This window comes from Melanotaenia boesemani, chromosome 1, assembly GCF_017639745.1.
Source record: "Melanotaenia boesemani isolate fMelBoe1 chromosome 1, fMelBoe1.pri, whole genome shotgun sequence".
Taxonomy (NCBI): domain Eukaryota; kingdom Metazoa; phylum Chordata; class Actinopteri; order Atheriniformes; family Melanotaeniidae; genus Melanotaenia; species Melanotaenia boesemani.
Genome location: NC_055682.1, coordinates 34,969,746 through 34,984,188, shown reverse-complemented (window position 1 = coordinate 34,984,188; position 14,443 = coordinate 34,969,746). Strand labels below are relative to the sequence as shown.

The 14,443-nt window shown below is 38.2% G+C and overlaps 1 protein-coding gene across 4 annotated transcripts in view; it reads left to right on the top strand.

Annotated features, from left to right (window-relative positions):
• Nucleotides 1–3,443, top strand: part of mctp2b (multiple C2 domains, transmembrane 2b) — a 55,497-nt gene extending 52,054 nt beyond the window's left edge. For all 4 annotated transcript variants that reach the window (XM_041981010.1, XM_041981001.1, XM_041981017.1 and 1 more), the window contains 5 exons: nt 172–213; nt 1,495–1,604; nt 1,856–1,965; nt 2,237–2,334; nt 3,324–3,443. In XM_041981010.1, the coding sequence (XP_041836944.1) occupies nt 172–213; nt 1,495–1,604; nt 1,856–1,965; nt 2,237–2,334; nt 3,324–3,371 (408 nt within the window). In that variant the 3' untranslated portion in view covers nt 3,372–3,443. The remainder of the gene's footprint in view (nt 1–171; nt 214–1,494; nt 1,605–1,855; nt 1,966–2,236; nt 2,335–3,323) is intronic.
• Nucleotides 3,444–14,443: the final 11,000 nt, after the last annotated feature.

Genomic DNA, 14,443 nt, shown 5'->3' with positions numbered 1-14,443 from the left:
TATGATATTCAAGTATGTGAGGAGGAAGCTGCAGCTGTCTGCCTCTCAGCTGTTGTAGAATGTGGACGCTAATCAGGAGGCTAATCTCATGGTCACTAGAGACAGAGACACTTTATTATGTCTGATCATGGAATCTCTCAAAAATCACGTCTCTATATTTTTCCCTTTCAGGTAAGCATGGATTTGGCAGATGAGGAAGAGGATGATGAGAAGGTTCGTGCGTCTGGAGATGGTTTATTTTTAGCTGCTCACAGCTGAATTTTGTACACTGATGAATGGAAAAGAATCATCTACATTTCCCATGTTGACAGAGGTATCTCCCTCTGATCTATGACTTTGTGCTGCTAAGCTCTTTATTCAGCACCAAATCTTCTGATACGTTTTGATTCCTTCTAACCACCAGTTGTTTTTTTATAACTCAAACTTACTAAAAAGACATTTAACCTTAATAAAGACCTCATCAACCTGTTTCCACTTGTCACAACACATTCTTATGGAAATAAAGGGGTGTAGAAAAAGGTCCTGCTGCATTTGGGAATGTCCCTGAGCTTAACACACCATAAAATAGCATCAATATGGAACTAATGACAGCACTTAGACATGCTTTTTCAGAGCTCTTTCTAAAAGTTTGTGTTACTGTTGAAAAGCTTTTAAGCCGGGAAATATTTCTTCTGATAACCGGCGTTTTGAATGGCCTGCATAGATATGATTGGAGTGGTTTTCATACTGGTTCCAGTGGGAACATGACCCTGAAATGCCTGAAGGGCTTTACTGCGGTGATGGATATTGAGGAGAGGAGAAGTTAGATTTGTCTTACATGTGGTTTATGAGTCATAGCGCATCCTGCCTCACCGTCATCCTCACAGAGCCCAGCTTCTCTCTGCAGACCTATAACCCTCCATTAGTCTCCAAGCTTTTGATCTGGACACGTTTCTGTCTGAAGTTTGTCTCCCCCTCCAGAGATCTTCTCAGAGTATTATCTCTTCTGTTTACTTAAAAGTTGTCCTTCCCTCCGGGGGTGTGGGCAGGCCTCTGAACAATACTTCATCTCTTTTTTATAACGCGACGTCCAGCCCCGTTCTGAAGAGCTCTCACCTTTAAACTTCTGGTCATGGGAATGTTGCGGTCATCAGCCTGTCGGGCAAAGCTGAACTTTCTCAGTTGGTACATAATCATGCTGATAAAATTTTTACTTATTTAACTATCAAATGGCATGATTTCACTTAATGTGGGATAAATAAAACAGAAGTTCACTCTACTGACAGGTGATTATATATTTTTAAGCCTTTATCAGGATTTACCATGAATTCTTTTAGAGGAGAGAGAGAAAAAGATAGAACGGTAGTAATCTAATGGAGAGCTTCTGTCATCCAAAACAAACCATCTACATAAATATGAAGGTGCTATCTATTATTTTTTGTATTTAAATATTAAATATGAAAAGTCAAGACCCTAAAAAAAATGGGTATTTCTGTGTGTTGTTTTCTGCCGTAGGAGTCTGAGAGGAAAGGGCTTCTAGAGAAAATCCACATGGTCCAAGACACGATCATCACTCTTCAAAACCTGCTGGACGAGATTGCCAGCTTCGGGGAGAGGATTAAAAAGTAAGATGTTCGAATCCATCATAAGCTACAACGCGTTCCCGTTGAATATTTACTTTGGGATTAAGTGGAAGAAATGCATGTTTGTGATCACAGCATGAAATAGTTTGTAATTATGTCATTTTCTTTAATGGTACCATGTCCTTAAAATGATGGAGATTGTCTTCTCCTGTAATTATATAAAAAGAACAAAAAAGCCTACATCTCAGAGACCTACTGATTTATTTATTTTTATTTTATTTTTTTATTGTCAGCACGTTTAACTGGTCGGTGCCGTTCCTGTCTGGTCTGGCCCTGCTGCTCTTTGTCACCGCCGCAGTCCTCACATACTACATCCCTGTCCGCTACATAGTCTTATTATGGGGTGAGTTTCCTTCATGTTGACTGTTTCATCTGCTTTATGTCACCTCTTTGTTTCTATTTTTTTTTTAAATCTGATTTCTTTTGTCTTTTTTTTTAATCATCCTTGTCAATCTTTTGTTAATATAAGTATGTATGAATTTAAAATGTGAATCTGAAGAAATATTTTTTGACAACACGAGTCCCCTCTGGCAAGTATTTATTTGTGTGGAAACAAAGAACACAGCCGCAGGAGATCAGGCTTAATGATACGTTGGTGTGAATCTTTGTTTTAGGTATCAATAAATTCACCAAGAAATTACGGAACCCGTACAGCATCGACAACAATGAAGTGCTAGATTTCCTGTCGAGGGTGCCTTCAGATGTGCAGAAGGTAAGCTCCTCTGGATCAGCCGGTCAGGAAGCCCAAAATCCCAGAGCCTGCCAGCTTTACATCTAACCACAACAACTCCCAGGCATTCTTTACTGTTGTCTGTATAATTAGCTTTGTCTGTATAATTATGCAGCCCTGTGTAATTCCTGTGTGTTGTGGTGGTGATACATCCCTGGTGGAGGTCTGCTGCTCAGCAGCTTTGCAGCGCAGCTTGTTCCCAGGCTGAGGCTGCTGGTGTCTACAAACTCACCAACACTTCAGTTACACGGCTCATCGTGAAGGCACCGAGGTCCTGCACAACTTAAAAACATCCAGTGACTTCTCAGTGCCTAAAAACAACATTAACCTTTTTTTTTTTTTTTTTGTGTGTGTGTGGATTTATTAAAAAAAATCTATATGCTTCTTTTTAATTCTTCATCCTTCCCTCCTCTTATCTGTCTTCTCTTTTCATCATCCGTCCTCTCCCACTCACCCACTCTGTCCCTCTAAGCTGTTTGACCCCGTTTGTCTCCTTCCTTGATGCCTCTGGGCCACGGGGTTGAGTGAAAGACACACTCTATGCAGCGAAGAGAGATGCTTCAGTGTCATTGTGCATGCATGATGATGACGGGCAACCCGCTCACTGATAGTGGTCCTCATTTCTTTTGCAGAACTAGTGAATGCTTTTATGCTGTTATGTGCTGTGTGTTTCATTCCAGGAGAAAAATATTGACAGTGTGCCATGTATAAACTGCTGGTTACTCACTAGCAGCAAGAAAAAAGGAGCTACATTTGATCATTTTTATTCATAAAATTTCTTCCCTGCTTCAGCATAATCAGCCTCAGGTTGTTACTGAACTTGCCTTTCACTGCTTTTCACCTACTACTCCATACTGAATTAATTACAGGAATTTTTTCAGCCTTTGAATCTGCATGCTGATGTCTCCTATGCTTCAGTTTTGTTGGCACATTGCTCGACTAAAGGTTATTTATCTTCTGATTTCCTTCAGGTTCAATACAGTGAGCTGAAAGGCAGCAAGAAAAAGAAAGTCTTATAGAAAATGCAGCCAAGAGATGCTTTGTGTATGGGACATGATACTGCCATTCATGGTCATCCTACACCCCCCCCCCAAAAAAACACCTTGAGGAGGACGGGAAAACTGTCTGTGCTCTGCAAAGACTTGCTTTGTTTAGGTTTCAGAGATTCAGCAGAAACTGTCCTTCTATGATGCACATGTCGGCCAACACTGCGCTACCAAAGAAGTCCTTTCTGAGGACTCTGCAGAGATTGTTTTGTCACATTATTTAATATGTGTCTGTATTTCTGAAGACATCGGCACACTTTTTACAAAGAATGTAGGTTTAATTTTCTGTGTACAGTTTACAGTTTACTCTGGATTCATGAATCAGAAGCTGCTGTATTTTATATTTTTGGTACATAATAGCACTCCAGATTCTCCTTCATTTAAAAAATTAAGCATGATTATTGTTGGGATATATGTATAAATCACAACGCCTCACTTAGACGTTGTAAGTTGTGGTTTTTCACAACAGTGATTTCATGGTGGGATTTAATCAATTTATCTTTTTATATTTCCATAAATATAAGAACAGACATCACTTTCTTTTGTGTCTTACATTTAAAACAGGATAACATATTTGAGCATAGAAATTATTTTCATTTCGTGTCAAAATAGACTTATTTTTACATGCAAAATGAGTGCCTGCATTTTGTTTTTGTTTTTAGAGGAATTTTCTTTGTAAGTTGGTTGGGATCCTTATTTATTATTGACATTTTCTTAATTTCTAACAGTAATAAATGCAGCTAGTACCACTATGTAGTTTGTCTTTTCTTCCTTTCTCTGTGCTGCATCTCTACGTGCAGCATCCGTCCTCTCCCTGCTCCTGTGCTGCAGGATTGTGGGCGTCTAGCAGCACAGTTTCAGAGCCCCCACTCTTCATTAGGCTTTCATGAAGTGAAGCGAGGCTGTGCGAGACCTCACCGGCACCCGGGCTCCCCGCTGTGTTGATGGCCCCTGGGCGTCGCCACAAGCAGGAGGACCTCTGCAACCTCCTCTCAGCTGCTGTGACGAGATGCCTGCAGCCAACATCCTATCAAGCACCTCAGCCAGACAAACCTCTGGTTACGGGGCTGCACAAGGAACAACAGCCGTGGTAATTTATGGATTTGAGACTTGGAATAGTTAAGATGTTGCATTTCAAAGTAATACCCTGAGATTTCTGGCTTTTAAGTCAGAGTGCGTGGGCTCTTAGTCAACAGTCTCTTGAATGAGAAATAAAATCAGAGAAAAACTGCTCTCATTAAATACAAAAAGAATATCCTTTTTTTTCCTTGTAACAAATTATATATACATGTGTCTGATGACTAAGTTATTTAACATATACAGATCTTTAAAGTTATTGCCTATTAATGCTAGCTACTACACTGTACGTCACTGCTATGCAATCTATGCAAAAAAATTGATGATTTATCCAATTGTCTGGAGGATTGAGGGCATGAAGAAAGTGGCAGGCAATGACCTGCATGTCTCCTCATCTAGTTATAATGTTGACTTTGGTATTCAATATTAATAACCTGCTGTCACGGACACTGGAAGGACATCTCAATCTGCCACTTATAGGCCCAGCATGAATATGTATAGGCAGCAAGACGCTTCAGAATTACCAAGTGAAATCATGGTTCACATGTGGGGACTAATGTGATGTGGCACCTGCATTATGATGAGCCACAAATACATTGGCTGATTGGTCTCCAAAGACTTGTTATAACTCCAGATTGGGCTGGAGAACAGTCAGCTGTGTCCGTGTGCAGAGAATAGCTCCAGATGAAGCTTTGTAGAGCCTGTGAATGTCCATTACTATCCATTAACAATCTTTGTTAACTCATTAATAACAACATCCAGTAGGCTGATGGAAGGTGGGGTCTAGTGGGCAACATGGTACATAAATGGTTCCCAACCTTAAGACATTGCCATTGAGGAAACTGCAGAGCAGCTGGAGGCTGTGTGATTGCTCACCTGGCTGGTTTACCTGTGAGTCATTCGGTTTCTCTCTTAACACGCCTTACCATAAACTCTTAATTGTTTGTATAAATAGTTGTGACACAAGTAATGTTTTAAAGATTTTGACAATAGAAAAAAAAAAAAAGTTAGCTCTCACAAGGAAAAATGACCCTGGTCAAAGCAGCATTCAGGTTGTGAATGATACAGGATCACATCTGTCCATTCATGTCGCAGCTTCTCCTTTCCCAGTATCATCACTCATCAGAAGAGATGCATAATTATCACCTAAATTTCCCTGATAATAGGAATCATTATCATTACTACCATTGCTGTTGACCTCTTGGCAGCAACCATTGAACTGCTAATGTGTTTTGTTAAAATGAGGCTTTCCAGTCTGGACTCAGTGAGAATTAGTTGACTAATATAAATCTGAGAAACTGACTGCACTAAAAGACTCAGATTATATCTGGCAAACACATTCAGAATGTTATGAGCAAAATAAAGCAATACTCTGGGATGTTAAAGTCTCAACTTATTACACCTTTTGCCAAATATGCAGGAATGTAAAAGTCATTATTTAGCTGTTACAGGCACATATTTCTAATTAGTGTGGTAGCTGTGGTACTGATCATGTGATTCACAAAAAGTTAGGGGTATTCAATTTCATATATTATGAATGTAGAATTATGTAATGGTTATTCCGTCATTTCAAACCATTTGTTAAACAAAATCCAACAATGGTGGTAACACAACATAAAATGTCAATGCCTCACCTGGAAAGGTTATAGTGCATTTTAGGTACATTCTGGCATCATACAAAAATACCCCAAACTTTTTGTGATTAGTTGAAAGTTAGGGAAACAAAACTGCAGGCATGGTATATATTAGAGAAGTTCTTTTTTTCTTTTTTTCTTTTTTTTTTTTAGTAATTTGAAGTTCTTTATGAGACTAAAAGAAAGTAAAGACAAGAACAGCTGTTTTTCTAACTGCAGTCTGACTATTTACACTGCTAGAGCTACATGCACTTAGCTTGTTGTTATCACGAAGCCTGAATATTAGAGGGGACAAGTTGGTTTTAGTAAAGAAATAAAAAAGCCTGGTGCAATTTACTTTGGCCTAATAGTAAGCCCTTTTACTAATAAGTCTAGTAACTCTTACCCTTTGACCTGTGAAACCTGTTCTGTGGTATTCTGGTCAGAAAGGTACTTTGCAGAAATGCACATTTCAGAAACGCACAACCCCTCACATTAAGCTAGCAGGCACACAACAGAAACAAGCTAGTTTAAGCTGGCTGCGTGCTACCCTGTAAATCAGACATCAGGAATCCAAGTAGCTGCTTCAAAATCATAACAAGTCAAAATTCAAACTTTTATTCTCAACATTAGTCTTCAGAAACCATTTTTCATTCAAGTTACTCAAGGATTTATGAAGCATCAATGAAATGTTGACCTGAACTATGATGTTTTCAAATTCAAGCAATAGCAAGTGTAGCTCCAAGGGTGTCTCCTTGAATGGTTTTCCCACAAATTCACCACCTTGTTTGCAGCTTAATCCAACTTACAAACACTTTTATAAAACCTTAAAATTGTCGTTTTATGTTAACTTGATAAGCCATATAAACCAAAGGCTTGTATTAGGTTTTCTTTTCAAATCTTGTTAACGTTCATAGAATTCTTTCAGGTCAAAAGACAATGTAACTGCAATATCATAACATTTAGAAACCCAACTGGCCATTCCTCAATACCTAAACACATGATCAGAAGACGAAACTTGGATCTTTTTTAACTTTTGATCAGATGGAAGTGATCGGTGAACACCTTCAAGATTTTTATTTATTGTGAAGATCTTCAAGATTGACTGAAGTGCCATTGCAACAACATTCACTTTTTGAACGTTTATACTGACTTACTTAGTCTGAATTCACAACATATTGTATTTTATGAGCAGAGATGCCGTTACAGTAATCTGACTACATATTTTAAGAAAATATAATCTAACGCGTTAGGATATCCTACAATGTAATCAAATTACCGTTACTCTTCATATTCGTCCTGCGTTACTTCGGCACTCCCCACTCCTTTCACATATGATTTGAAATCAAGCGCCGTGGACGAAAGTGTATTTATCTAACTCAACACACCTTCTCATTAACGGTGGTACAGAAATTTTATGTACTCGTAAGCATGCAGCTACGCTCGCTGAAACTTGACCTTTTTTAAATCGACAAACACAAATCATTCACTGCACATGACTTTAGAAAAAAATATGATATAGAAACTTATTACCCTGGTGCATGATGGGAGGTCCGCCTCTCCACTTCCCTCATCAGAACCTATTCCAAACCGAATTGATTTTTTTTTTTAATAAGTCCGTTACTATTTCATTATTTTCTCATGTGTAAACGTAAAACATAATGCAGATTTGTCTTATGCTTAACGAGAGATGTTGCTTTATTTTATTGTTATTCATTTGAATTAATGTATATGATGGTAGGGAAGAAGCACTGAATGATTTACAAAGTTAATAAGAGACTGACTATGTTCATAGAAGGTGAAAAACAATTAAAAGTTACAAGTTGCAAAACATTGTAAAGTCACCATTCGTAACTAATGCACTTTCAGTAAAGTATATGCGAAAAAAAATCGATTGTCATTTTTTTGTTTGGGGGGTTTTAACTAATAAAGTAACTAGTAATCTAACTTAGTTACTTCTAAACCTTAGTAATCAGTAAAGTAACTAGATTACTTTTTAAAGAAGTAATCAGTAATCAGTGGTCAGATTACTTTTTCAAGTAATCTGTGGCATCACTGTTTATGAGTCTGGAAAGACACAGACGTTAACTGCAGCTTGACTGTGTGGCAGAGGCAAACAACCAAGATGCCTGTTCTTCAAAAACCTGATCGGTCTTTTGTCCATACCATTGTTGTCCATTGCACTAGGTAATGAGCTTGATTTTGATCATGTGGACACCCCATGTTCCCCCTATCTTCTCCCACCCACAAATACCACCAAGACTCAGGGTTGAAGTACATCAGACCCACAATGTGTACTAGCTCTGAGCCTGTGGGGCGACTGTGCTGTCTTGGATCACCCCGACATCAAAGTCCTTCATCCAGAAGAGCCTGAGGCAATGAACAGCCAACAGCTCTGATTGACAGAAGAGACAAAATTATTTCAGACCAACACAATCCCCCCAGAATGTCTGTTCTTTTTCTTTTGTTCTGCATCAGCTCCCATGAATGTTATAGATCATTTTATAGATAGGTTTAATGTCTTTACGGCCACATTTAAATCCTAAATTATTTTTCTCTTTGGAAAAGGAAGGATCCACTGATCTTCGGGTTGTTTGCTTTGCATCTGTTCCTTTAGGTAATTCTATAATCTATACATCCATATATCACTGTCAGTATATCACAGTCCAATTTTTACAGTTTCTAAAATCCAAACATGTAAGCCTTCAAGATCTGCTTTCATCTTAAACAATAATAGTGGCAAAAAGGTGTTTTTTTTTGGTTGTTGTCAACAAATCACCCAAAAGTTATTCCTGTGTGCTTAAATGTAAAATTAGCACAAAAAGTAAATTTTTGTTTGATTGATTACTTGTTTGTTGGAACAGTGCTTCTTGTTAGTTAGAAGAACAGTTGGAAGGCCCTTATTTATTTATTTAACCTTTTAAATGGTGCCACATTTGTAAAGAAAAGGCATTTGTGGGATGAGCAGCAGAGTGCAGTACCGCGCTAGGTCAAGTGAATATATCAAGTTCTTTATTCTCATCACAATAACTGGAATAATGTACAAAAGACCCTTAAACTTTCACCTTTGACATCTCTTTCAACTTTTAAGCTCAAACTGCAAGCAATTATTAATAATAATCACACTTGCATACATACAAACACATATTCTTTTTTATACACTCATACACACACATATATATGGACATATATTTATTCTCTCTTCTTTCCTGTTAATACTACCGTAAAACAGATTCTTCTTTCTCTTGTCATTTTGTCGGTTCAGTGATTTTGTGAGTTTTTCTTTAACCCTTTAAAGCCTGACTTAAGAAAAAATGGAGCAAAAGGAAACATTTGTTTTAAGTCTTTATTTGACCCTTTAACAAAGTGTAAAATCTAATTAACAAATTTATTTATTTTTGTATATTTACCATTTATTACTGTGTGATATTTCATAATTCTTATAGTATAGTCTTCTGGCTCCTGGTGTCCCCCAGAAGGCAGAAGACAAGAAGGTTAAGAGGATCAGTGCTTTACTGTTTACCTGTAAAAAAAGGAAACAAAAGAGTTGAATATGTGCCCATGAAAATCCTTCCGTTGGTAACTTGTCTAATTATCAGCTTATTAGCTATTTAATTAGTGGTTCATTTACCTAACAAGGGTCTCATGTAGAAGAACCATACAATGCCACAACAGGACAAACTCACTCCTCCAAGACGAAAAACACCGGCCCCAACAGAGCGAGGTTAACCAGAGACCTCCAGAATTTGGCAGTGAAGAGGATGAAATGGTCTGCCTGCTGTCCTGACCTCAACCTCACTGAAGACCTGTTAGATCAGCTTGGAGACACCAAGCTGGTGACCAGCACAAGGAGGAGGTGCAAAGTTGTTGTGGCTGTGTATGTTTCTTTAACAGGCTACTGTTAAAGACCCGCCTGTTCTCTGCTGCATTTCAGTAGTTTTTATTTGGAAGTCCAGATCTGCATCTGTTTCTTTTAAGCTGATTATGTTTTAATACTGTCTTGCCCCATCCTGGAACTTTATTTCTTGCATTTTATCTATTTTATTTTAGCCTTTTCTTTCTGATTTTGTTAATTAATTCTGTTTCTTTTAATCTTTGTTTTTCTGCACTTGTATTACTTTCTGCACCCTGCTGTAATGTTTTATGTACAGCACTTTGAATTGTCTTGTACATGAAATGTCCTATACAAATAAATTTGCCTTGCCTTGCCTTACTGACGTCCCTGTTTGTTAAAATTTTTAAATGAATGATTAAATTGCCAATATAGTCTTGTTTCTGACTTCAGTCATCCAGTCCAATAAACAATACCAAAGAAGAGTTGATAGAATAAGCTGTTTGGCAGTGGGAAAGAAAATTATTTTTTCATGGGTGCAACCAACTGATTTACATTAATACCATCAGTATTAATTCAAATACAGAAAACATCAACTTTTGCTTTAATTTTCTTCTAATAATTGTTAAGATTTAAATTTCATATCAGAGATTTATTCATTTAATCATGATTCTGATTATTATTTAGTTATATAATCACAGAATCTTCCATATCATGCAGCTCATTGGTAGCCTTTTTCCTTTCAGATAACTCATGAGAGGTGTTCTCAGCATCTGTAGAGCAAATTGATCCTTTGGACATCCCAGCAGGACAAAGCCTGCCTTTGGCCGATATGGACGTAGGGACTGGAAATGGGGGTGATGGTCTCCAGTCCGTACTCAATGGCGAAGGCTGTTCTTCCATAGTGCATGATGGAGCCATAGTTGTAAGGGTTGTCATCATCTGGTTCATCTTCTTGGTTTTCTTTCTGCTGGAGAGATTGGTCATCTGGGGGAGATTTTATCTTCAGGAAGAAACTTAGCCTGTGAGAGGCCAAGCAGGGGACACAGGCTGGCAGAGGGAGACATATTCAAGGACTCTGTGGAGGCTGTGGAGCTTCTGTAGAGAGCAGCTGTGGAAAGACCCTAGGTAGCTTGGTACCTGATTCAGTTCACTTCAGGGTCTTTATACTGTCCTGTGCAGTAGTGTCCACAGGAGGATTTTGAGTTTGTGTCCTTTCTGCCAGGCTCAAAATAAACTGTTAAGGGAGGCCTTCACAGACAAACCTACTTTTTCAACATCTCATCTCCACCCAATGCTTTTTTTTGTCAATCTTGTCCTATTTTTGTAGTATATTGCTCCTCAACTGCACTAACCTTTGCTAGTTTCATCTTTCTTTTGTTTTACAATTGGTTTCCTCACAACCTTTATCAAATAAAATTTGTGACCCAAATAGTTTCTTCTCTCTCTGATGACCTGTGTAATTGAAATCCCCTGTGAGCCTTTTATGACAAGCTGTTAAAGTTGTAGAAAAAGCTGCATGTCCCTCTGTGGAGGTGATCGACGGCCTATTGAAACTCTTGCATATGTAGAAGATGGTAATAGGTTCCTGTGGGACATGTTGCTGTGGCTGTACTCCTAAAAAAAAGAAGGAGAAAAAAAAAGGAATATTAAATCATTTGAAGATGTCTGAGTCATTTTGCAAAAGCCATTATGGCTGCCCCTCCATCAGGGGCAGGAGGAACATTTGGTTACCTATGCATGCATGCTAATTTATAATAGTCCCAAAAACTTACTCATCTGTATGCATCTTAGTTTAAACCTTAATAAATGAAGAACGCCACTTAAATGGTTTCCATTTAATTTAATTTATGTAACCCTGAACATTTCTTCAAATACAATAAATTATTCTTTTTTACCTGCATTTAGCGGTGCATTCAGGACATGTGTCCTCTCGATTCATGGAAATTAGCACATATAAACCTAACATACCGCCCTTGAATCCTAGGCTCATATAAAGTGTAAAGATGAATTGTGAAAAGAATGTGTTTTTTTCTCAACACACACACACACACACACACACACACACACACGCACACACACAATCTCATCAGCCACCGTGATTAAGGTTTGGCACTGGGGATTGTGCTGTCTTTTTGGAGAGATATTTCAGCTGCATTTCTGACACTCTGAAAGGAGATGAAAATAAAGGAGGCGTCGGGGAAAAAACTCCTTCCCGTTGTGTGAGTCCTAGAGAGGGCCTTGAACCCTGCCATTCATGCCTTTCTCTCCATCAGCTGAGTCTAATTGCCAGAGAGGACAGGAGACCCCAGGCCTGATCGTTTCTTATCCTCTTTAGCGCTTTCAGGCGAGTGAAAGGCGAGCTTCTGCTTTTGATCTTTTCTCTGATTCGCTTTTTCTTCTCTGTCATCCCTACCATCCTCTCCTCAGGAGTGACACCAACTCCTTTCACTGCTTGCCCCCGTCTCCATCTGCCCAAAATAATGACCAAGGCCCAGGCATTATTAAACAGAGGTGGAGAAGGGAGGTCAGCACTGCGAGAGGGAGAGGGAGGTCTGGAAGGGGAGTCCAAACTCGTCAAAGGAGGGGTGCCCTCATTCCAAATCTACTCCGTGGCCTCCATGTGTTCCCCTAAATTCATCCCTTACAGTTTTCGTGGCCTTGGCCAGGAGAAAGCCTATTCTTTAATAGAACACGGACGTGAAGGCTTGTCCTTTCCCAGAGGCGCTGCTACAATAAGACTCCAGGCTGCTTGAGACAATGGGGCCTGTGTGATCTCTCAGCCAGACTCGGGATGAGACGATGCCTTGCTTGCCAGTCCCATGGGAGGGTAGACCCACTGGTCATTGTTGACAGCTAATGGACAGCATCTTTCCACTGGCAGGCCCCCCTGCAGACTGTGTCATTCGAAATTGCTTAATAACGCCGCCCGTTGTCGACCGATGGAGGAATTCTATCAAGGACAGCAGTTTGCTTGCAGATGAAAATCATTCCCCTCACAAATCTCAAAAGCTAACACTGGGGGGTGATTGGATGAATGCGACTGCAGAGCAAAGACAGCATTCAGTGGGCAAATTCAATATAAATTGTAAAAAGAGACCAAAATTAAAATCACCATATTCAGCAGGAACAATAACATTACACACTGATAACATTACTTTAAAAAGAAAGAAAACAGCCGAGAACAGTAGCAGACAAACTAACCTACAAAGTGTAGAAAAATACAAAAGAATCTGCATAAAAATAAATAAATATTACTCCAAAATTACACTTTGAGGGCATATAATTGTTTAAATACGGATCTAATGAAACAGATCAGGCAGAAATAAAACTGCTGTTGGTTGTCGTCATCTGAAGTTCGAGCAGTTCCCATAAGATCCAGTAAGGGCACTTTTTCCCAATATGATGCATGCACTTGTTATTTTCAAGTAGTTTTTTATTCAGAATCTAAAATACTGTCAACATGCTCTTTTAATACTATTAAACCCAGAATGAGGGGCACTGTTGTTGTCCTTGGTTTGTTTGTCAGACTCATTGTGAACACTGAGAGTACTTGTGCTGAAAAGGACAAATTAAATGGCAGATACGTGGCCACAAACGTAGTCATATGTTTACCACGTATATGTATATGTTTGTGCTTTTTTAATGCACCAAACTTTATGATTAAATGCATGTTTCAACTCAGGAGTGCTTTAATTTCTTCCTGTTAATCTTTAATCAAATTTACAATTGCTTTGGGATTGGTTCATACTAAATCAGTCATCATTAATTAAACAATGTTAATTCACACTTTCCTCATGCATAAAAGTTTATTTGCTCAGCCTCTCCGAAGCAGAACAGTTCCTTCTCATAGAAATATAAAGTTGTTTTTAAATTAATTGGTTGTTAGATATAATTGCTTACATAATTAGCAGAAGAGCCTCAATTTAATTCCAGTTTATTTATGTGTAACTAATTAAAGCAACATTAAGTGGGTGTTTTACCAAAAAGATTTTCAATATTTTAATTTAAGTTAACATTTGACAGCGATGAATAAAGAACAACTTGAGACATTTCTGTGTTGTTGAGCCAACTTTATCACATTACGATCAGTTCCTACATGAAGTAGCTACACGATCTATCAGATGAAGTTTTATGAGTAGATGGAATTGAATGTTTAATCAATTGTTAGTTGTGAACAAAAAGAAATCTTGCTGTATTGATCAATAATCCATAAATTAAAATAAATAATCACACGTTTGTTAGATATATGGTTTGTATCTTCATCCAATTCTTTGCATTTAAACGTGAAATATGTTTTTGTGAATTATTAAATTATCCATATTCATTTGCATATGTGCAGTGAATTGTTCTGCCTTTAATTATCTGCCTTTAAACTTTAAATGTATTCTGTTCCACCAATGCTTTTTTAAAACAATGGAATTTGCATCAATGATGGGCCATATTTCCGTGATGGAGCATGTGTTGTTATACTCTTGTTACATGCACAGCACTTCAAAATGTACAAAAACACTTTCAAATAT